Below are 23,891 nucleotides of genomic sequence, written 5' to 3'. Positions count from 1 at the left end.
CACAAAGCTTTATCCAGGGATTCCCAACTTTTTTTATGCTATGGACCCCTACCATTAATTGAGGGGTCTGTGGACCCCATGTTGGGAACCCCTGACTAACAGAAAGCTCATCTAAGCAATTCCTTGATACTGCATAGAAGTGCCATCCCTGATAATACGTAAAAGATTGAAAGAACAAAATATTGATGAATTGAGAGTAACTTTTAGAACCAAACGCTAAACTCATTCTATAATCAGGTCATTCTGAGCTAAACTGTAGCCTCAAGCCACCAATTTCTGGTTATTTTCTTTCCTGATTCATGTTCCTTATACCTGTAATTAAGTCTGTAAATACATCACGTTTCCTCCCACAGTCCAAAGACGTACTGGTTGGTAGGTTAATTGGTCATCGTAAATTGTCCCGTGATTAGGCAAGGGTTAAATCAAGGGGTGGGGGGGTTGCTGGGGCGGCATGGCTTGAAGGGCTGGATGGGCCTATTCTCCGCTGTATCTCAATAAATAAAATAAATGAATACTTGAAATCATTTCAATTGTCTCAGGGCTCTCAATCATTACTGGTTTAAATGTAACGTTTGACCACTGCTTCATTACAGATGAGTCTTATGTTGCCATCTGAAATCATAACAACCTTAAAAATGTTTGCCAACTCAATCAAGTCAGCAGATGGCTTTTTTACTCCCTCTTCTCAAGTAAATTTCAACCCATCATTTGGACTGCCTGATATAACTTGATTCTTTTTCAATGATACTCAATAATAGAAGCCAACTGGCTGAGATAATGACACTGAAGAATCTTGTTGGCTTTAACACTTACAACTAATCACAGCCATCACAAAAATAGGCAAGTGCATATGTACATGTCAGGAGACAAGAGGATGAAACTTCCTAGCAGTGCCCAGCCATGCCAAGGGAAGTGACTGAGTAACAGAAGGTACAATATTTATCATTTGCTTTATGCTTACAACTGTGTGGCTAAGCTCAGCTCCAATTCCACATCTAAATTTGCTGATGACACCACTATTGTTGGCTGAATCAAAGGTGGTGATGAATCACCATGGTGAGGAGGGAGACCGAATATCTGGCTGAGTGAAGCCACGCCAACAAACTTTCACCTCAATGTGAGCAAGACCAAGGAGATGATTACTGACTTCAGGAGTAGGAAACCAGCGGTCCATGAGCCAGTCCTCATTGGGGGATCAGAAGAAGTGGAGAGGGTCAGCAACTTTAACTTCCTCAGTGTTATTATTTCAGAGGATCTGGACCTAGCACATAAGTGCAATTATGAAGAAGGCATTATACACCAATGGCCTTGAACAGAAAATCCTCCAAAATGTAGTGGAAAGGTCTCAGTCCATCACAGCTAAAGCCCTCCCAACCATTGAGCACATCTACACAGAACATCGTCGCAGGAAAGCAGCCTCCATCATCAGGGACCCCCCACTATCCAGGTCATGATTTCTTCTCGCTGCTGCAATCAGAAAGAAGGTACAGGAACCTCAGGACTCAGACTACCAAGTTCAGGCACAGCTACTACCCCTCATCCACCAGGCTCTTGAACCAAAGGGGATAACTTCACTCAGCACCACTTGCCCCATCACTGAAATGTTCCTACAACCTATGGGCTCAATTTCAAGTACTCTTTCATCTCATGTTCTTTATATTTATTCCTTATTCATTATTATTTCTTTCTTTTTGTATTTGAAGTTCATTGTCTTTTGCACACTGGTTGAATGCCCAAGCTGGTGAGGTCTTTCAATGATTCTATTATGGTCATTATTCATTATTCTATTACGCAATTAGAGTATGCCTGCAAGAAAACGAATCTCAAGATTGTATATGGTGACATATATGTAATTTGATAATAAATTTACTTTGAGTCTTTGAACCATTGCTGCTTATTGTCCGATTTCACATGGAAATTCAAACCCTCAATCTCAATTCAGAGTGCCTTTCGGGGCAACTTGAAAGAAAGGAAACAGCATGCTGTCACTGAGTCGTTACCAAGAGTGCAAACAACCAACAAGGTGGTGTCAGCATCAGGCCCAGATGATTGCAGGATGTGTGCTCTGATTCTCTATTTAGATTGAAAATAGATTGAAAAACTGTAACAACATTGGAGGTGAATTCATTCTAAATCTACTTTTTTTAAACTTGTGCTCAATTTTATTTGTGCAGAATGGCTTAATTCAGTCAGTATTTCAAAATTTCTAAATGGATTTGAAAATTTTCCTGGCATCTATAGATATGAACAGCTTTATAATCAGGTGATTCTGAGCCAACCTGATCATGTGTAATAACAGGCATCCTGATATCATCACTGCTGTACAGAGGCAATCCAAATATTTCAGGAGCTCCATTCTTTAAACAATATTTCTTAACATCCTGAATGTTTTATCCTTTATTTTGGCTTTCCCTCTAATCTAGTATCTTTCCTCATTTCCAATTTGTCTGGTTTTAAGATCAGGTTTGAAGATGACTGAAAATCAGGGTGAGGATGGCCAATTTGGATGGTAGGTATACGTCAATGACCTCTCATCATTCCTGACAGCATGCAAGCCAGATCAATAGAACTTTCCAAGAAAACATGAATTATTAATTTCTTAGAAAACACCTAAAGAATGCAATTACATTCATCCTCTTCTTTAAAATAGAGGGTGACCAGACCAAAAAATTCTTAAAATTCAATTATTTTTAAATGACTGGAGCATTCAATTACACAGGCCTTCCTGACTGACTGCTCTGCTGACGTCAGTTATTAGACACATGTTGGAGTAGGTCCACTCCAGGCAGAACTCTGTGCAGATTCAAATTGGCCAAAACCATCTGACTCAGGAAATCCTATGATTGGCTGAAGAGTATTCTTTCTTAGATTGCAGCTTGTGGCAGTCCAGAACTGCTGATGCTCCACCACAGACTCCAAAGGAGCTGTTTTGGAATGTTCCCTGTAAGTGATGCCATGGCAGTGACTCAACACTTGAGTGAGTTTCAGAAAACATAAAAGGCCTCTTTGAAAGGCTCTTCTTTGGTGATAAAGCTTGGGTATTTTAAAAGTATACACTACTCAGGCTTTAATAAATGGGACCACAGTAAATTAAATGATACTCATTGATAAACCAGGCAGCTTGCTAGTTTCTTGAAGCATGTTAAACAGAGACTGTGCCTCAAAAGATCCGTTAGAAGAGAGATATATCTAAGAAATAAACTAAAAATTAGGGAAAAGAAATTGTAGTGTTCCTTGTAAGGACTATAATTTATTGGTACAAACTTCCGAAAAGCATTTTCTCATTAAGTGATATCAACCAGAATGTATTGGGCAAATCAGAGATAGTAGGTAGCAAGGAGGTAAACTTAACTGATGATCAGAAAATTCCATTATACTAACAATCTGAAAATAAATTCTTAGACAGGGCAACGCAAGCAATGCAAGCAACAAGCAAACAAGGAATTCCAAAAGTTTAAAGCTCATGCAGAACCAACATCCACAGTTACTCAAGGTCAAAGATTATGGGTTTTTCACATTCCATCCTGACCCCATGAATACCATGACTCCTGCCACTGGTTCTCAGTGACTGGAATTTAGAAAGACCTATTTGACAACATATCAAGTATCAATGCAATTAAGTCTCTTTTATATTGCAGTAAAGGAAGATGTAGGCACTTTAAAATGGATTTGTTATCTTAAATCCCATTGAGAACTAAGTGCAATTACTTAAGCAGCGTGCTCACAACTAATATCACAGGTGGCCTCTTGCTGGAAGGAGACTATGTGTCCAGTGACGACCAAGCTCATTAATACAAAGTCAATGAATATACAAGCTTCCACCCACACGGACTACCACTGGGGAATTTTAAATCATCTTTTTATCCCCCTTGTGAACTGCAATTTTGAGTGAAGTACACAAAGTGCTCTTTCCTTCTCCTGATTAATCCAGGACATGTATTTCCAGAGATAAGTAGACTGAAGGTGGTTAGCAAATAGCAATAGCATCACGGCGGTTATGCTAATAGTCAAATAATCTTGGAATCTAGATCTGGAGATGAAATTTCTTAAACACACCCTGTGGTAACAGCCTCTGCAAAGTATTCAACCAATAATTACTGTATTCTTACACAGCAATCTAATTATTTTCCAAAACTGATCAAACCAAACTGATTATGTGGGCCTACCAATTCTTTTAATTTGATTTAAAATCAGGTTAAATCATAAAAGATTCACAGCAATAAATGGAAAGCAGGCTATAGACCAAACTTTCAGCATTAATTGCTTTCATGCAATGAAAATATTGTGAAACATAGTAATAATATTAGGCTTCCCAGCTGTTCTCAAGTGACTCATGCCACCTGCAACTAAGAGATTGGCTTAGATTATTAAGATTTATTGTTTTCCTTGGCAAACAAGCTCTTATACAGAGAAAGCAACTCCATTTTGTCCAAGTATGACAATTTTCTGAAATGCCACTTCAGCCTTGCATCTCACATTTCCAACAAGCAGTTTTATTGCTAATTCCAGATCTCTTTCACCTTCTTCTATATAGTCTTCCTTTTTGTTGGTCACTAGTCTTTACCACCCACTTTTTGGAGGCTCGACACTGTTTGGATCATTTGGTCTCCACTAGTTTTCACTCTGTCCCTGACCTTCCTTTTGTTCTTTCTGATACTCTCTCTTCCTCTGTAAGTTAAGACTTGTACTATCTCAAACTTTACCTTGTTCTAATGAAAGATTAGCAACTTGGGTTCACTCTCTCCTCTGATGGTGGTTAATCTGTTGAATATTTCAATCAGTCATTATTTCTGAACTTTTGAATAATAAGCAACACACACAAAATGCTGGAGGAACTCAGCAAGTCAGGCAACATCTACGGAAATGAGTAAACAGTCTATGTTTTGGGCCAAGACACTTCTTCAAAAATAATCATTTTTGATGAAAGATAAATAACTGTGTTCACTTAACGTTTGTGTTTTTCTGGATGGATAAGTTGAAATATTCTGCAACTATGTTTAGATTTTCATAGTGTGATTCTCCTTTCACTTGTTACTAAAAGCACACAGAAAGCTTCTATCTGATGGACAGTTCCCTCAGCTCCAACAATCACATCACCCATTTCTTGCATGTTCAAAACTTTCACTAAGTACTAATTAAAAGAGAAAATAAAAATGCTAATTGCTTCACATACTGATTTAAGAATTTGAAATCCATTGATCTATAATTCTATTGTCCTCACTTGGTTCCTGCACTTACAGAAACACAGAAAATTAATGTTCATTCAAATGCAATGTCAGATTCTCAAAATTCGACATTGCTTCAATCTTAGTTTCTTTGTAAATACTTGCAGGCAACTGGATGACAACTTGTTTTTGAAATTGCGTTTATTGCAAGGAGTGAGTCGTAATAGCAAAATCAGCACAATGAGACTGGCCACTTCAACTGGGAGAGGCTAACATGGCATCATGTGGAAGGGTGAGAGAGGGATAGGGCAGTGAAATAAATGCTTTTTGTGCTACTGTAGAGAGATACACACTTGTCTGGAATTTACTATGGTAAATGGAATGAAGAACTTGTGGTGATTGGAAGGTGTCAGAATAGCAGTTTCTGCCAAAGGAAGCATAACAGTTGCTCGAATTTTAAATTACCTGAATCTTACTTTACTTTTTTACTTTGTTAATTTAGCAGGATAAAGTATTCAAATGTTAACTTACACCATATTCTCTCGAGTTCTCCATTAAAGGAAGACAGTAAGCTATTAAAATCCATTTGAGTGATCACTTTGAAATCATTTTCTTCAAAAATTTCCATCAATCTGACTCCAATTTACCATTAGTCTGAAGCAGATTGCAATTCCAATCATTCCAGTTCACAAGACCTGGGAAAATGAAGAGCTAACTGCAGGACTTTCAAACCTTTTATCCGGTAAATCATAGCAATCAGACACTTGATCCAAAAATCACATATTTACAGAAGAACTGTACACCTTGTGTTGCCAGATGTTGTGCTAACTCCACCTGCAACTCTGCAGATACACCACTGTTGGGCACTACAGCTCAAATAATGAGTCAGACCATAGGAAGGAGATAACAGAGCTTAGCAACCTGGCGTCATGACAACAACTATTTCCTCAATGTCAACAAGACAAAGGGCTGATCAGTGACTTCAGAAGGGAGAGTGGTAGACATGCTCCTATCTACATTAATGGCTTTGAGCTTGAAAGGGTTGAGAGCTTCAAGCCCTATATGTGAACATGATCAATAGTCTGTATGGTCCAAACAACTGGATGCCATGGCCAAGAAAGCTCACCAACACCTCTACTTCATCAGGAAGCATTCCCCATTGACCCTTAACAATTTTTATCGTCGTATCACAGACACATTCTTTCTGGATGCAAATGATTTGGTATGGCAACTGTTCTACATGTGACACAGCAAGAAACTGTAGAGTTGCGGACACAACTCAGCACATCACTGATATCAGCCTCCCCTCTATGAATTCTGTCTACTCTTCTCGCACTCTCAGTAAAGAGGCCAGCATAATCAAAGATCTCATCCACCCCGCACATTCCTTATTCTCCCCTTTCCGATCGGGCAGAGGATACAGAAGCCTGAAGAGCCTATACCACCAGGCTGAAGGACAGCTTCTATCCCACTGAGCTCAGTTTTACTGTTTAGATGTATCGTACTTTTTTGGTAGCTCATATACTTCATTCTGCACTGCTACTTTTTTGACTTTGTACTACTTCAAAGCACAGTGTAATGATTTGATTTGGATGAACTGTATGCAAGACAAGCTTTTTCACTGTAGTCTTGGTACATGTGACAATAAACCAAAACTAAAGCAAATTCAAGTTTGCTGATGACACCACTGTTGTAGGCCAAATCAAGTGTATTGATGAATCAGCATCTAGGAGGAAGATTGAAAAACTGGCTGAGAGGTGCCATAGTGATAACCTCTTTCTCAATATCAGCAAGATCAAGGACCTGATTATTGACTTCAGAAGGAGGAAACTGATGGTCCATGAGCCAGTCCTCATTGGGGAATCAGAGGTGGAGAGGGTTAGCAAATTTAAATTCCTCTGCGTTATCATTTTGGAGGATCTGTCCTGGACCCAGCATATAAGTGCAATTATGAAAAAAGCACGGCAGTGCCTCCACTTCCTTAGATGTTTGCGAATATTTGGCATGACATCTAAAACTTTGTCAAACATCTATAGATGTGTAGTGGAGAGTATGCTGACTGGCTGCATCACAGCCTGGTATGGAAACACAAATGCCCTCAAATAGAAAATCCTACAAAAAGTAGTGGATATGGCCCAGTTCATCCCGGGTAAAGCTCCTCTCATCATTGAGCAGATGTACATGAAGTGTTGTCGCAGGAAAGCAGCATCCGTCATCAGGGACCACACCACCAAGGACATGCTATCAGGAAGACGGTACAGGAGCTTCATTCAACACCAGGTTCAGGAACAGTTACGATCATCAGGCTCTTAAGGAGGTAACTTCACTCAAGTTCTTGGACCCTCATTGAAATGTTCCCATAACCAATGGACTCACCTTCAAGGACTCTTCTTAAGTTTTTGATATTTATTGCTGCTTTATTTATGATTATTATTTATTTTTTCTTTTGCATTTGTACAGCCTGTTGTTTTTTCCACTTTGGTAGTTTGTCTGCCCTATTTGGTGTGGTATTTCATTGTTTCTATTATGGTTCTTAGATTTACTGAGTATGCCCGCAAGAAAACAAATCTCAGGGTTGTATATCATGTCACATCTGTACTTTGATAATAAATTTACTTTGAACGTTGCTTGAGAGTATTTGAAATTGAAGCAGAGCAGAGCTACTTGGAATATGAAAGACAAACATTTAAAAGCTATGAGTTGCAAACATCTTTATTTATTCCTTTTCTTTCTTTTGGTGCAATAACGAATAAGTAACAATATCAGTGAATTTTCAAAGTCATCATTAATGAATACAATAGATGACCTCTCAATAAGAATTGGAGAATCATTTTGGCTCAGCAACTACAGGTTTATCTGCAAGTTAAATTTCACAGCTCCAGTCTCATCCAGGACTGCCTACAAATTTGCCTGGTACTTCAAAGCAGCTCCACACCGTCAGAGATAGTAATATTCAGCATGCCCATTGAAAAAGATTTTAAAAATACTCTTACACCATCTGAGAAAAAAAAATTCTCACTGGATCCTGCCTGTTAATTATTTTTGCATTGATGCCAGACAAAATAACTGGGAGGGCATTCAACGTTCTTGGTCTTTGCAAGATCTTCCTGTCCACTATTAGTCCTGTGTTTATCAAACAGTTGAACCGCTAATTAGCTTAAGAAAGAATGGCAGGCTAAAAATGCAGCCAAATTATTTATGAATCTAAAAATAAAATTCAACAGAAGTTAGATTCTGCAAAAGACAAGTGTTTTGGGTGGATTTCCTTCATTAGGCATGAATAAGTATCTTAGGAAAAGGAGAGGTATGGGATAGATTGAGAAATAAAATATTCCATCACAGAGTTGACCAATTTAAATTTGCAATCCCATTCAAGACTTCCCAACATCTTCTTTTCAAGTACAAGGCAACAGAAGGGATGAACACAAACTGCAAGAGAGGTCCCTAGAAAAAACAAAGTAAATCCTCAAGTGGGAAGTAAAATAACTTGCCCAATAGGAGAGCAATATTATCAAGTTTATGCTCCTTTTATTGGAGAAGGATGGTGTGTCTGTCTGATTTAATGCACCATTCTGGTTATACATGAATACTATACTTCACAAACAGGTTCACTGTTTCAAGCTAATTTATTCTTTGACACATAATAACAACCACAAAAAATCTTGAAACCAGATGTAAAAATTTCAGTTTTCACTTTCCCCTTCCTCAATAGCAGCAACCCGCATCACCATCAAGCAAGTTACTTCATTTCATCCAAAAACATAATGATAAGACCTACCTCTTATAACCCATCTTGATGGATTCATATCACCGATAAGCGTAACGCTTGGCCATTTCAGGCAACCAACATACGGTTTAACTTTATAAACCTCCACTTCAAATTCTTTCTTTAGATCCTAAGCCACTTCTCATGTCCAAATCACTCTGATTTGATCTCACTGAGGCTTGAATCTGTCAACTGATTTCGTCTGACTGAGGTTTAAAGCTGGCTTGTAAAGTTAACAGCAGTAATAGCAATAGCAGTTCCTGGAGATCTGCATTCAGTGTCTTCTTCTCACTGTCAAAGCACTCCAACAAAACCTAATTTTTAGGCAATATTAAAGCCTTAACTGGAACACTTGCAAGGAGATGCTCAACGCAGAGCCCTCTAAACATAATTTTGTCAATTATCTTTCATACATCCAGATACAATCACTGCTGAGTTTCCCGTGTCCACTTTTGATATCATTTCTTGAAAAGCAAAATGAAGCAGATTTCTTTTTAAACAGTAGATTTTTGTTACCCCTTTTGTTGAAAGCTGTCATTCACCTGCAACTAAGCCATCTTCCAATCAATGACAATACTGTTATTAATTTCATCATACAAGTGTTCTGAATCAATAGCATTCCTTGCTAGAGGTAAGATATTCTGCAATATTTTTGTTTGCAAGTCATTCATACACCTGAGACTACCACTGTTCAGGTAACAAATAATACTTGTCTTAAGCAAACGGAAACTAATACTCCAAAGCATTGTTGTAGATAGGGCGAGTTTCCTTGCCAATCCACTTTCATTTGAAACTGTTAGCTGTTTATGCTGTTCCTGCAGCTGAAGGACACTATTCCTCAGCACAGTTTAATCAGAATAGTCACCAGACAGCCTGTAACGCTACATACAAATTTCATAAATGTACTGACGATGCAATAAAGAACAGGGCACACAGCAAAACAGTTGGTACATTGCAGAAGGAAAGAGAATAAACCTTGCTGATTAATAATCATCCATCAAAATGAAAGTTATTAATCTGTAACATTAAAATTCTCTCTCCCCCCATCTGCTCAGTGTTTACATTCTTTGTTTTCATTTTATATTTATGGTATCCACAGAACTATTTAATTTATCAACCAGAATGGTTATTCCTTCATATATAGTTACATCTGACTACTGCATGGCACAAGAAAATAGGAGCAGGAATAGGCTACCTTGGCACCTCAAGACTGTCTTGCCATTCAATATGATCATGGGTGATCTGCCCTAGGCAACAACTACTCTTCTGTGACGGATCCCCATAATCCATAACGCCTAGTCTTTCAAACATTCATCGACCTTCACTATAAATGAACAAGCCTTGGCAAGTGTCTTGGGTAGAGAATTCCAGAGATTCATCGCCCACTGTGAGAAGAAATTACTACATACCTTAGTTTTAAATGATTGGCCACTTATCTTGAAACTATGACCCTTTGCTTTAGAATCTCCCACAAGTACAAATATCTCAACATTCACCCTGTCGGAGTTCCTTATGATTTTATAGTTTAGTATGATTACCATCATTTGTCTCCAATAAATATAGACCAAAGCTATTTAGCCTCTCTTGATAGGAATTAACCTGCTGAATTTCTTTTGGACTACCTCCGATTCTACTATATTGTTTCTGAGGTGGGACTGAGACAAGGTACCAAACAGAGCAGAGCACATACCCCACTTTAATAACACAGAAGGAATGCATTACCATCATACTCCACAGCTCCACGTGCACTTCCCCAAATAGGTTATTAATGAGAAAGTTTCAGAATTCAAAGCAGAAGCAACACATTGATAAGGAAACAGAAAGTAGAAAATGAATTTGGGCTAGTGAGAAACACAAAGACAGATACATGCAGGTTCCTTATAGGCCAGAGGTTCCAAACCCGGGGTCCACTGACCCTTTGCTTAATGCTATTGGTCCATGGTATAAAAAAGGTTGGGAACTCCTGTTCTAGCCCAAAAGAGAAGAAATTATATTGATGTGTAACTCTCGGTTCAGCTAGCGGCTTAATCTAGGGGTGATAGCCCCCTGCCTGATGTATCCCCATTATAAATCAGTACCATGAAATAACAAACAGTACACAATATGTGATTAAACAACTGAGCCCAACCATTGGAGCTTACTGATAAGGCCATTCGTCCACCATCAACCTCCCCCAATCATCACTGACCTTCGGACTCTCGCTCCAAGTCCACTCTGTCTGGCTGTCTACTAACTCTCTCCATTCACGTCTTCTCTCCTCATCTCTCCCCAGCAAAAGACCGCGAAATCCCTGCTCCCAGACTCACAAAAAGAACAACATCCCTCTCACTGGAGAGCCCCACATTCCAAAGTCCTGTTATCTCTAGTCATAATCCAAACATTACTGCTATAGGTTGGGTGAGTGGGCAAATTCATGGCAGATGCAATTTAATGTGGATAAATGTGAGGTTATCCACTTTGATGGCAAAAACAGGAAAACAGATTATTACCTGAATGGTGGCCGATTAGGAAAAGGGGAGTGCAATGAGACCTGGGTGTCATTATACACCAGTCACCGAAAGTGGGCATGCAGGTACAGCAGGTGGTGAAAAAGGTGAATGGTATGCTGGCATTCATAGCAAGAGGATTCGAGTACAGGAGCAGGGAGGTACTACTGCAGTTGTACAAGGCCTTGGTGAGACCACACCTGGAGTATTGTGTGCAGTTTTGGTCCCCTAATCTGAGGAAAGACATCCTTGCCATAGAGGGAGTACAAAGAAGGTTCACCAGATTGATTCCTGGGATGGCAGGACTTTCATATGATGAAAGACTGGATCGACTAGGCTTATACTCGCTGGAATTTAGAAGATTGAGGGGGGATCTTATTGAGACGTATAAAATCCTAAAGGAATTGGATGGGCTAGATGCAGGAAGATTGTTCCCGATGTTGGAGAAGTCCAGAACGAGGGGTCACAGTTTGAGGATAAAGGGGAAGCCTTTTAGGACCGAGATTAGGAAAAACTTCTTCACACAGAGAGTGGTGAATCTGTGGAATTCTCTGCCACAGGAAACAGTTGAGGCCAGTTCATTGGCTATATTTAAGAGGGAGTTAGATATGGCCCTTGTGGCTAAAGGGATCGGGGGTATGGAGTGAAGGCTGGTACAGGGTTCTGAGTTGGATGATCAGCTATGATCATACTGAAAGGCGGTGCAGGCTCGAAGGGCCAAATGGCCTACTCCTGCACCTATTTTCTATGTTTCTAATAGGCTGCTGGCAATGGTGGTGGAGGCAGATATGATAGGGTCTTTTAAGAGACCCCTAGATAGGTACACGCAGCTTAGAAAAATAGAAGGCTATGGGTAACCCCAGGTAATTTCTAAAGTAAGTACATGTTCGGCACAGCATTGTGGGCCAAAGGGCCTGTATCGTGCTGCAGGTTTTCTAAGTTTGTAACTCTAACTGTGAAATCTCAGAAGTATCTTCTCTGCACTTCTCCAGTTAGAAAACTTCAAAATTTTTAAGGCTTCTGCTGGCTCTGCTTTTGCAGTGAAAAGAGCCCTGTTTGTTCAGACTTTCCAGATAGGTGCAAATTTTACAATATGCATCCCAAATCCCAGTGTATTCTGTATTATTAATTGTGGGTGACACAACCGCTAGCTTCTGGGTTTTTATTCACGATGGCAAGCTATAGCTTCCTGAAAATAGTGCAGCCTCACTGTTGAAAGTCAGCTTACCTAAAAGCACTCTGACCACTGGAACAGCTATAAAGGTGAGATAAATCCCTGTATGGATTACACTTGAGTCACAACTTTGGACCACAATAGAAAGCTGGGATCCTCTGCATCTGCACCAGATGCATAATTCCAGTAGTGAGAGTTGTTATGCATCTGGTTGCACCACCCGACTCTTAATATATTCATACAGAATTACAGCAACTATTTTTTAAAATCAGATGTTTAATTTTGTAAAATAATTTGGACATTGGTTTGAATTCAGTCATTTATCTTCAACCATTTCAATGTGGATTAATTAAGAATGTATGGGAGGTCAACAATGATAAAAGACTACTAGTGCACTGAAACTTGTACCTTGCACGCTAAAGGCTGATTTATACTTGTGCGTACTAGCTCTATGTCGTAGCCTACGCAAGTGGGCTATGCCGTTGTGGGCATTTATACTTGTGCGTTGGTGTGTTTGCGTCGCTCTGCAATTCACCGCCAAAACGCTAGTTGGCGGTGGGGTTTCTATGTCACTGTGTTGAGTTTCTTCGTGTTGAAATTCAACACGAAGAAACTCAAACTTCAAACAATGGCGACTGAAACTGATTGAGGGTGAATTTTCTGTATGTACAGTGTAGTGTCACTTAACAGAATTGGGAATTTCGAGCCAAAATCGATTTGTCGGAAAAAATCGGCACGTACACGCATGTGCACGACACGCATGTGCACACACCTGCCCGTGCAAGGCTTCATGGTCATTGTAGTCTTTCTCGGGGTAAACAAGTTTAAAGCGAGCGTCTTTTTCCGTAAAAGTGAAAATTCTCTTTCGGTTAACGAAAACAGGTACTAATGTAGGTCTTTCATAAAAGCGAAAAGTGTCCTCCATAATTTCAGAGGTCTGTAAAGCTTTATGGAAAGCATTACAGCCAGAGTTCCTTCCCTGCCCTTCAGTTGCCCAATGGCAAGCTATTGCAGCGTAGGAGGAAATGCGATGCTATCAAGCGGATCAATCACAGTTGTTTCAGTCTGCGTCGCCACAACGAATAGTACATTTTAGGAGAGGCGCGCGTTAGGCCGTGGCATAGGGTTTGCATAGAGTAAAGTGTAGAGTTTGCAGCTACGCTGTACCTACGGTGTGCATTTGACGCACAAGTATAAATCAGCCTTAACTCTACCATGATTATATCCAGCTGTATATCCAACGTGCCAACTAGTTTAGGAGAGTACAACATTTATTGTTCATTCTTGTATTTTTATCACCTTATGTTAGTTTTAAATATCTTTTACATTAATTTAACTCCAAGTCTTGGCTGAATCTGAAGGAACATTTTACAGTCTGACATCACAATTTATAATTCCATTTGTTTAAAAAATAATTTCTAATGTCTAGACATTGTAAGTTAATACCTCTAAAAACCCCATGAAGTATCATTTTGCTAACTCATGTTATAGTCATTGGACACCCGGGAAGTACATCTTCATTAAACAATATGGAATATATATTAAACATGTTGTATTTGCTAATTATTTTTACAACAGATAACCTCTAAACCTATCTTGTAAATATTGTGTTGTATCATCCTTCTGTAATCTTTCTCTATATTAGCAATTTTGTTAAAGTTTGCATTCGAAATCAAAATCTTGGTCACTCGTATGGAATGGAAGCAATGCATTTCCAAACATTTGATCTGTACAGGTCTTCAGTTCAAACATGGCCTTGTCTTATATAGCATGACTGTGCTTCCTCTACCAGTTATTTCCCTTGAAGATTATCCTCCTTAAGTATTCTGTGGGCGTCCTGTTTCCAAAACCTAAGTGCAAACAAATGTTATTCTCAGGATATTGGACTATGCATGTCAGTACCTCAACATTTGCAATCAGGAATATGATCAGGCAGCATTTTCATTCCTAAATCGATACATAATATCCCTTATTAAAGGCACATATCTGACCAGCATTATCGATTTTGGCGCTGTAGGTGTCAGAACCAAATTCATTGCTCTCCTAAAACACTGACTTCCTTATATTGAGTGCCAGAGTTCATCATATATCCTCTCTCCTCTGCTTTTATTTGACAAGATATTTGTATATTACAAATTGTCAGAATGTATCAAGTAACTCCTGTCCTACCAATGTAACAATCCATCAAGAAAATACAGAAAACAGAATTGTCAGTTATGACTTTGGCTCAGATCTTGTATTAATTTGTAATGAAGAAATCACTATTGCTTCTGACAATGGAAAAGTGCCCCCACTTCATTGCACAGAATCTTACAAACAACTGCAATTGCTGGAATGGCTTTGAGTAAACTTTGGCAGTTCTTCCAACATTACTCATCCTCCTTCCCAGCACTCTCCCCTCCATCAAAGATTCACGAAATCTGTACCTGTCATTTTAATTGCCCATAAACTTGGCTTGCAAGCTCTTTTCCCCAGATATAAACCTATTCAAAAATCAATTTAAAAACCATTCTTTTAATTGCAAAACCTTACAGAAAGCAGCATCCACTATCAGGGACCCCGCCCCCACCTCCAATACCCAGGACATGCTCTCTTCTCGCTGCTGCTATCAGGAAGGTGGTACAGGAACCTGAGGACCCACACCACCAGGTTCAGGAACAATTTTTACCCCACAGCCATCAGGCTCTTAAACCAAAGGGAATAACTTCACTCAACTTCACTTGCCCCACAATTGAAATGTTCCCGCAATTGATGGACTCACTTTCAAGGACTATTCATCTCACATTCTCAATATTTTTTGCTGATTTATTTATTATTATTTCTTTCTTTTTGTACTTGGACAGTTTGTTGTCTTCTGCACTCTGGCTAAATGGCCAAGTTGAGGAGTCTTTCACTGATCCTGTTATGGCTATCATACTATAGATTTATTGAGCATGCCCACAAGAAAATGAATCCCAGGATTGTATATGGTGACATACATTTACTTTGATAATAAATTTACTTTGAACTTTGAGAAATATTTTTCAGATTCAGATTTATTTATCACATGTACATCGAAAGCTCCAGTGAAATGCAACCTAAAGATGCGCTGAGGCACCCCACAAGTGTTGCCACAATAGTCCAGTGCCAACACAGCATGTCCACAATGCTCAACAGAACAACACAGAACACAACAAGCAACAAACCAATAACAGCAAAACAAATCGCATTCCTCCCTCCCACCTACGTATCCATGTAGACAGCCCTCCAACTCCAGGACAGGCCTTGAGCCTCCAGTCTCCAGGCCTCACTCATTCAGCTTTGCCTTCCAGATTTCCAATCGACCTTTGGGCTCCGATCTTCATTGTTGCTCCCCAGACTAGGCAATGATTGTACACTGAACTCCAGGCTCAAACTCAGGGTGCACCGACTGACCTGCTCTTCTGCATCCTTGTGCCTCTGCTTGCACGGACATCTGATCCCAGGACACACCTACCGGAACAGCCAAAATCCACACTCCAGAGTGCAAAGTGGAGGTCTGGACACTGGAAGCCCTCATCACTGGATTTCGAATGACGAACATGGAACAGAGGCCTGACCTCTAACTCCTCCACATCCCTTTTCCTAAATCCTAATCTGACCTTTAACTCCCCAGTATCACTCTTAAACCCTAACCTGACCTCCAAATCCCCCCTCCGGCCCAAAACCATCCCTACGAACTTTAAAAAATAACAATTAAACTTGAACCATGATCTCAATGGAGTCCACAGCTCAGTGCCATCTTGAAAAAAAATGTCAGATTTTGAGCTTTATCATTCATTTCCAGACGTTTGCCCTTTTTAATACCACATAGTTTTAAACATAGAAACATAGAAATCTACAGCACATTACAGGTCCTTCGGCCCACAATGTTGTGCCGACCATGTAACCTACTCCAGAAACTGCCTAGAATTTCCCTACCGCATAGCCCTCTATTTTTCTAAGCTCCATATACCTATCTAAGAGTCTCTTAAAAGACCCTATTGAATCTGTCTCTACCACCGTTGGGTTACACTTGAATCTGAGGGGGACCAATATCCTGGCAGGGAGGTTTGCTAAGGGAGAGTTTAAACTAGAATTGCTGGGAGGTGGGAACTGAACTGAAGAGACGGAGGAAGGGGCGGTTGGCTCACATATAGAGAAAGCCCACAGTGCGAGAGGGAGGATAGGCAGGTGATAGAGAAGGGATACGCTCAGACCGATGGTTTGAGATGTGTCTATTTTAAAGCAAGAAGCATCGTGAACAAAGCGGAGGAGCTTAGAGCGTGGATCAGCACTTGGAGCTATGTTGTGGCCATTACAGAGGCTTCGATGGCTCAGAGGCAAGAATGGCTACTTAGAAATGCCATGCTTTAGATGTTTCAGAAAGGTCAGGGAGGGAGGCAAAAGAGGTGGGGGAGTGGCACTGCTAATCGGAGTGTCACAGCTGCAGAAAAGGAGAAAGCCATGGAGAGATTGTCTACAGAGTCTCTGTGGGTGGAAGTTAGGAACGGCAAGGGGTCAATAACTCTACTGGGTGTTTTTTATAGACCACCCAATAGTAACAGGGACATCGAGGAACAGATACAGAGACAGATTCTGGAAAGGTATAATAATAACAGGGCTGTCGTGGTGGGAGATTTTAATTTCCCAAATATTGATCGGCATCTCCCTAGAGCAAGGGGTTTAGATGCGGTGGACTTTGTTAGGTGTGTTCAGGAAGGCTTCCTGACACAATATGTAAATAAGCCTACAAGAGGAGAGGCTGTACTTGACCTGGTATTGGGAAATGAACCTGTTCAGGTGTCACGTATCTCAGTGTGAGAGCATTTTGGAGATAGTAATCACAATTCTATCTCCTTTACCATAGTATTGGAGAGGGATAGGAACAGACAAGTTAGGAAAGCGTTTAATTGGAGTAAGGGGAAATATGAAGCTATCAGGCAGGATCTTTGAAGCATAAATTGGAAACAGATGTTCTCAGCAAAATGTACGGCAGAAATATGGCGAATGTTCAGGGGATATTTGCGTGGCGTTCTGCATAGGTATGTTCCAATGAGATAGGGAAAGGATGGTAGCGTATAGGAACCCTGATGTACAAAGTCTGTTGAAAAATCTAGTCAAGAAGAAAAGCTTATGAAAGGTAGAAAAAACCAGGTAATGATAGAGTTCTAGAAGATTATAAGGCTTGCAGGAAGGAACTTAAGAATGAAATTAGGAGAGCCAGAAGGGGCCATGAGATGGCCTTGGCGAGCCGGATTAAGGAAAACCCCAAGGCATTCTACAAGTATGTGAAGAGCAAGAGGATAAGACGTGAGAGAATAGGACCAATCAAGTGTGACAGTGGAAAAGTGTGCATGGAACAAGAGGAGACAGCAAACATACTTAATGAATACTTTGACACGAGGAATTCTGCAGATGCTGAAAATTCAAGCAACACACATCAAAGTTGCACATGAACGCAGCAGGCCAGGCTGAGTCCTCACGAAGGGTCTCGGCCCGAAACGTCGACTGTACCTCTTCCTAGAGATGCTGCCTGGCCTGCTGCGTTCACCAGCAACTTTAATGAATACTTTGCTTCAGTATACACTGCAGAAAAGGATCTTGGCAATTGTAGGGATGACTTACAGTGGATTGAAAAGCTTGAGCATATAGACATTAAGAAAGAGGATGTGCTGGCGCTTTAGAAACCAGAGAAACATTACAGCACAGAAACAGGCCTTTTGGCCCTTCCTGGCTGTGCCGAACCATTTTTCTGCCTAGTCGCACTGACCTGCACCTGGACCATATCCCTCCATACACCTCTCATCCATGTACCTGTCCAAGTTTTTCTTAAATGTTGAGAGTGAGCCTGCATTTTCCACTTTATCTGGCAGCTCATTCCACACTCCCACCACTCTCTGTGTGAAGAAGCCCCCCTCCCGATGTTCCCTTAAACTTTTCCCTCTTCACCCTTAACCCATGTCCTCTGGTTTTTTTCTCCCCTAGCCTCAGTGGAAAAAGCCTGCTTGCCTTCACTCCATCCATACCCCTCATAATTTTATATACCTCTATCAAATCTCCCCTCATTCTTCTACGCTCCAGGGAATAAAGTCCTAACCTATTCAACCTTTCTCTGTAACTGAGTTTCTCAAGACCCGGCAACTTCCTTGTAAACCTTCTCTGCACTCTTTCAACCTTATTAATATCCTTCCTGTAATTAGATGACCAAAACTGCACACAACCCTAACCCTAACCCTCACCATAACATTCCAACTCTTATACTCAATACTTTGATTTATAAAGGCCAAAGTACCAAAAGTTCTCCTTACGACCCTATCTACCTGTGACGCTACTTTAAGGGAATTTTGTATCTGTATTCCCAGATCCCTCTGTTCTACTGCACTCCTCAGTGCCCTACCATTTACCTTGTATGTTCTACCTTGGTTTGTCCTTCGAAAGTGCAATACCTCACACTTGTCTGTATTAAACTCCATATGCCATTTTTCAGCCCATTTTTTCAGCTGTTCCAAATCCCTCTGAATACCCTCCTCACTGTCCACTACTCCTCCAATCTTTGTATCATCACCTGGTCCAGGAACACCACTGGGATTGTGAAACGGGCCCAGCAGAGATTGCACTTTCTGAGGAAGCTTAAACAAGCATCACTCCCCACTAACATCTTAACTACATTCTACAGAGGTGTGGTTGAGAGTGTGCTGACCTTTTGCATCACAACCCGGTATACCAGCTGCAGTGCTGTCAACAAAGCAGCCTTACAGAGGGTGGTTAGGGAAGCAGAGAAGGTTATTAGGGTCTCCCTGCCTTCTGTCCAAGACCTCTTTCAGAGTTGATTCCTCCAGAAGACATGGTACATCATTAAAGACCCCTCACACCCTCTCCATGAACTGTTTGGTCTTCTGCCATCAGGCAAACATTACAGGAGCATCAAAACTAAAACCACAGGGCTACTAAACAGCTTCCTCCCACAGGCAGTCAGATTGCTAACTAGCTGCTCTACCTCTGCAGCTCTGCTTTGGACACTCTTAATTTGCACTGGACACTTATAACTTGATTTTAACTGACGTGGCTGTTGTGTTTAACTACCTATTGTTATGCTTATTATTTAGTGTTGCATTTGTTATGTTATGATTGCACTGCTCCTGGGAAATGCTGTCTCATTCTGCCCTGCAGAGCTGATGTACGGTTAGAATGACAATAAAGTTTTTTGAGTCTTGAATCTTGAATCAAGTTGGATAAGTCTCCAGGACCCGACGAGATGTAACTCAGGTTACTGTGAGAGGCAAGGGAGGAGATTGCTGAGCCTCTGGCAATGATCTTTACATTATCAATGGGGAAGGGAGAGGTTCCGGAAGACTGGAGAATTGCAGATGTTGTTCTCTTATTCAAGAAAGGGAGTAGCGATAGCCCAGGAAATTATAGGCCAGTGAGTCTTATTTCAGTGGTTGGTAAGTTGATGGAAAAGACCCTGAGAGGCAGGATTTATGAACATTTGGAGAGGCATAATATGATTAGGAATAGTCAGCATGGCTTTGTCAAAAGGCAGGTCGTGCCTTACGAGCCTGATTGAATTTTTTGAGAATGTGTCTAAACATATTGATGAGGGTAGAGCAGTAGATGTAGTGTATATGGATTTTAGCAAGGCATAAGGTACCCCATGCAAGGCTTATTGAGCAAGTAAGGAGGCATGGGATCCAAGAGGACATTGCTTTGTGGATCCAGAACTGGCTTGCCCTCAGAAGCTAAAGAGTGGTTATAGACGGGTCATATTCTGTATGGAGGTCGGTGACCAGTGGTGTGCCTCAGGGATCTGTTCTGGGACACCTTCTCTTCATGATTTTTATAAATGACCTGGATGAGGAAGTGGAGGGATGGGTTAGTAAATTTGCTGATGACACAAAGGTTGGAGGTGTTGTGGATAGTGTGGAGGGCTGTCAGAGGTTACAGTATGACATCGATAGGATGCAAAACTGGGCTGAGAAGTGGCAGATGGAGTTCAACACAGGTAAGTGTGAGGTGGTTCATTTTGGTAGGTCAAATATTATGGCAGAATATAGTACTAATGATAAGACTCTTGGCGGTATGGAGGATCAGAGGAATCTTGGGGTCCGAGTCCCTATGACACTCAAAGATGCTGCGCAGGTTGACTCTGTGATTAAGAAGGCATATGGTACATTGGCCTTTATCAATCGTGGGATTGATTTCTGGAGCTGAGAGGTAATGTTGCAGCAATATAGGACCCTGGTCAGACCTCACTTGGAGTACTGTGCTTAGTCCTGGTCACTTCACTACAGGAAGGAAGTGGAAACCATAGAAAGGGTGCAAAGGAGATTTACAAGGATGTTGCCTCCATTATTACATCTATCACAAAAGGGAGATATATCTGAATAAAAATGAGACAGCTTATCTTTAGACATATGGGCTCTATGAACCACTTTAAATTGTAGAAGGGAATGACGGGCACATAACGATGAGATATTAATCAATTTAAAATTTTCATTCCAAGTGTCCTCAGAAATTGAAATCTGTAAATCTTGTTCCCAAAGATATTTCTCATTCCCAGCAACATACCATAAATATTAGGCATAGGTGCATTATGGAAGGGTTTCAAATTAAAAATTATATCAAGTAAATTTTTATCTGGACTTGTAGGAAATGTATGCACTTCAGAACGCAAAAAGTCTCTAATTTGTAAATATCGAAAAAAGTGAGTTCTCGGTAGGCTATACTTAACTGACAGTTGTTCAAAAGAAGAGAGACTATCTCCAACAAACAAATCATGAAAGCATTTAATACCCAATCTATTCCACTCTTTAAAAACTACATCAGACATAGAAGGTTTAAAAAAAAAGTTAGAAAAAATGGGACTGGAACGTGAAAAACTCAATAAACCAAAATATTTTCTAAATTGTACCCAAATCCTCAAAGTGTGTTTAACTTCAAAATTATCAGTTAAATTACTTAAAGACAAAGGAATTGAGGATCCGAGAAGAGAAATGATAGAGAATTTATTAGCAGATTTAGCTACTAAAGAAACCCAGACCGGACAGTCCTCTCGATTAATATAATATAACCAAAACGTAAGATTCGGTATATTGACTGCCCAGTAATAAAACCTAAAATTGAGTAAGTCTAAACCTCCATTCTTTTTAGCTTTTTGAAGATGAACTTTATTTAATTGATAAATTTTATTTTTCCATATATAAGATGATATAATAGAATCCAAAGAATCAAAAAATGATTTAGAAATAAAAACACAAAATAAATATAAAAATTTAGGAAAAATATTCATTTTAATGGAATTGATTCGGCCAATCAACGATAGAGAGAGCAGTGACCAATTTGAAAGTGCCTTCTTAACATAAGAAGCTGGGTGGCAGTGTTAGCTGTGAGGAGGATGCTAAGAGGATGCAGGGTGACTTGGATAGGTTGGGTAAGTGGGCAAATTCATGGCAGATGCAATTTAATGTGGATAAATGTGAAGTTATCCACTTTGGTGGCATAAATAGGAAAACAGATTATTATCTGAATGGTGGCCGATTAGGAAAAGGGGAGGTGCAACAAGACCTGGGTGTCATTATACACCAGTCATTGAAAGTGGGCATGCAGGTACAGCAGGCAGTGAAAAAGGCGAATGGTATGCTGGCATTTATAGCGAGAGGATTTGAGTACAGGAGCAGGGAGGTACTACTGCAGTTGTACAAGGCCTTGGTGAGACCACACCTGGAGTATTGTGTGCAGTTTTGGTCCCCTAATCTGAGGAAAGACATCCTTGCCATAGAGGGAGTACAAAGAAGGTTCACCAGATTGATTCCTGGAATAGCAGGACTTTCATATGAAGGAAGACTGGATGAACTGGGCTTGTACTTGTTGGAATTTAGAAGATTGAGGGGGGATCTGATTGAAACGTATAAGATCCTAAAGGGATTGGACAGGCTAGATGCAGGAAGATTGTTCCCGATGTTGGGGAAGTCCAGAACGAGGGGCCACAGTTTGAGGATAGAGGGGAAGCCTTTTAGGACCGAGATTAGGAAAAACTTCTTCACACAGAGAGTGGTGAATCTGTGGAATTCTCTGCCACAGGAAACAGTTGAGGCCAGTTCATTGGCTATATTTAAGAGGGAGTTAGATATGGCCCTTGTGGCTACGGGGGTCAGGGGGTATGGAGGGAAGGCTGGGGCAGGGTTCTGAGTTGGATGATCAGCCATGATCATAATAAATGGCGGTGCAGGCTCGAAGGGCTGAATGGCCTACTCCTGCACCTATTTTCTATGCATCTATGTTTCTATAATTCAGAAGTGTAAAAAAAATTTCTTTAAAAAGGAATTTGTAATTCCTAGTAATTGTTACGCTCAAATAAGTAAATTGACTTCTTACAATTTTAAAAGTAAGGTTAGTATTAACTAATACCAAATTATTCAAAGGAAAAAGTTCACTCTTATGAAAGTTAAGTTTATATCCAGAAAACTGACTAAAGCAGGAAAGTGAAGAAAGTAGAGAAGGTAAAGAAGACTCCACATTAGAAATGTAGAACAAAAGGTCGTCAGCATAAAGCGAAACTTTGTGGGTAATACCCCTCCTTAAAATACCAGTGATATCATTAGATTCCCGGAAAGCAATAGCTAAAGGTTCTAAGACCAAATCAAAAAGCAAAGGACTCAAAGGACAGCCTTGTCTAGTTCCACGATAGAGTTTAAATGGTTTAGAGTACTGAGAGTTAGTAAGAACCTGAGTGGAGGGAGATAAATAAAGTAATTTAATCCACTGAATAAAATTGGGCCCAAAGTTAAATTTTTCTAAAGTTTTAAATAAATAATTCCATTCAACCCGATCAAAGGCTTTCTCAGCATCTAAGGATATCACACATTCCAAAATCTCTTTAGAAGGAGAATAAATAACATTCAATAAACGAATATTAAAGTGGGAGTATCGATTTTTGATAAATCCAGTCTGATCATCAGAGATAATAGATGGCAAAATATTTTCAATCCTACAAGCCAAAAGTTTAGATAAAATTTTAGTATCAACATTAAGTAAGGAAATAGGTCTATAAGAAAAGCATTCAATTAGGTCCTGCAACACACATCAAAGTTTCTGGTGAACGCAGCAGGCCAGGCAGCATCTCTAGGAAGAGGTGCAGTTGACGGTTCAGGCCAAGACCCTTCGTCAGGACTAACTGAAGGAAGAGTGAGTAAGGGATTTGAAAGTTGGAGGGGGAGGGGGAGATCCAAAATGATAGGAGAAGACAGGAGGGGGAGGGATGGAGCCAAGAGCTGGACAGGTGATTGGCAAAAGGGATACGA

General features: G+C 40.2%; 1 protein-coding gene across 3 annotated transcripts in view; it reads right to left on the bottom strand.

Moving 5' to 3' along the window:
• The window catches only part of atf6 (activating transcription factor 6), a 420,957-nt gene that overhangs the window by 49,813 nt on the left and 347,253 nt on the right, over positions 1-23,891 (bottom strand). The window contains exon 17 of one of the 3 annotated variants that reach the window (XM_072274313.1): positions 12,867-14,441. The exons of the other annotated variants lie outside the window; for them this stretch is intronic. Coding sequence (XP_072130414.1) covers positions 14,377-14,441 — 65 coding nt within the window. The 3' untranslated portion in view covers positions 12,867-14,376. Of the gene's footprint in view, positions 1-12,866; positions 14,442-23,891 lie in introns of those variants that run through there. 3 annotated transcript variants of the gene reach the window in all.

Source organism: Mobula birostris, chromosome 12, assembly GCF_030028105.1.
Source record: "Mobula birostris isolate sMobBir1 chromosome 12, sMobBir1.hap1, whole genome shotgun sequence".
Classification (NCBI taxonomy): Eukaryota; Metazoa; Chordata; class Chondrichthyes; order Myliobatiformes; family Myliobatidae; genus Mobula; species Mobula birostris.
The sequence above is the reverse complement of the archived record's forward strand: the minus strand, read 5'-3'. Positions and strand labels throughout refer to the sequence as shown.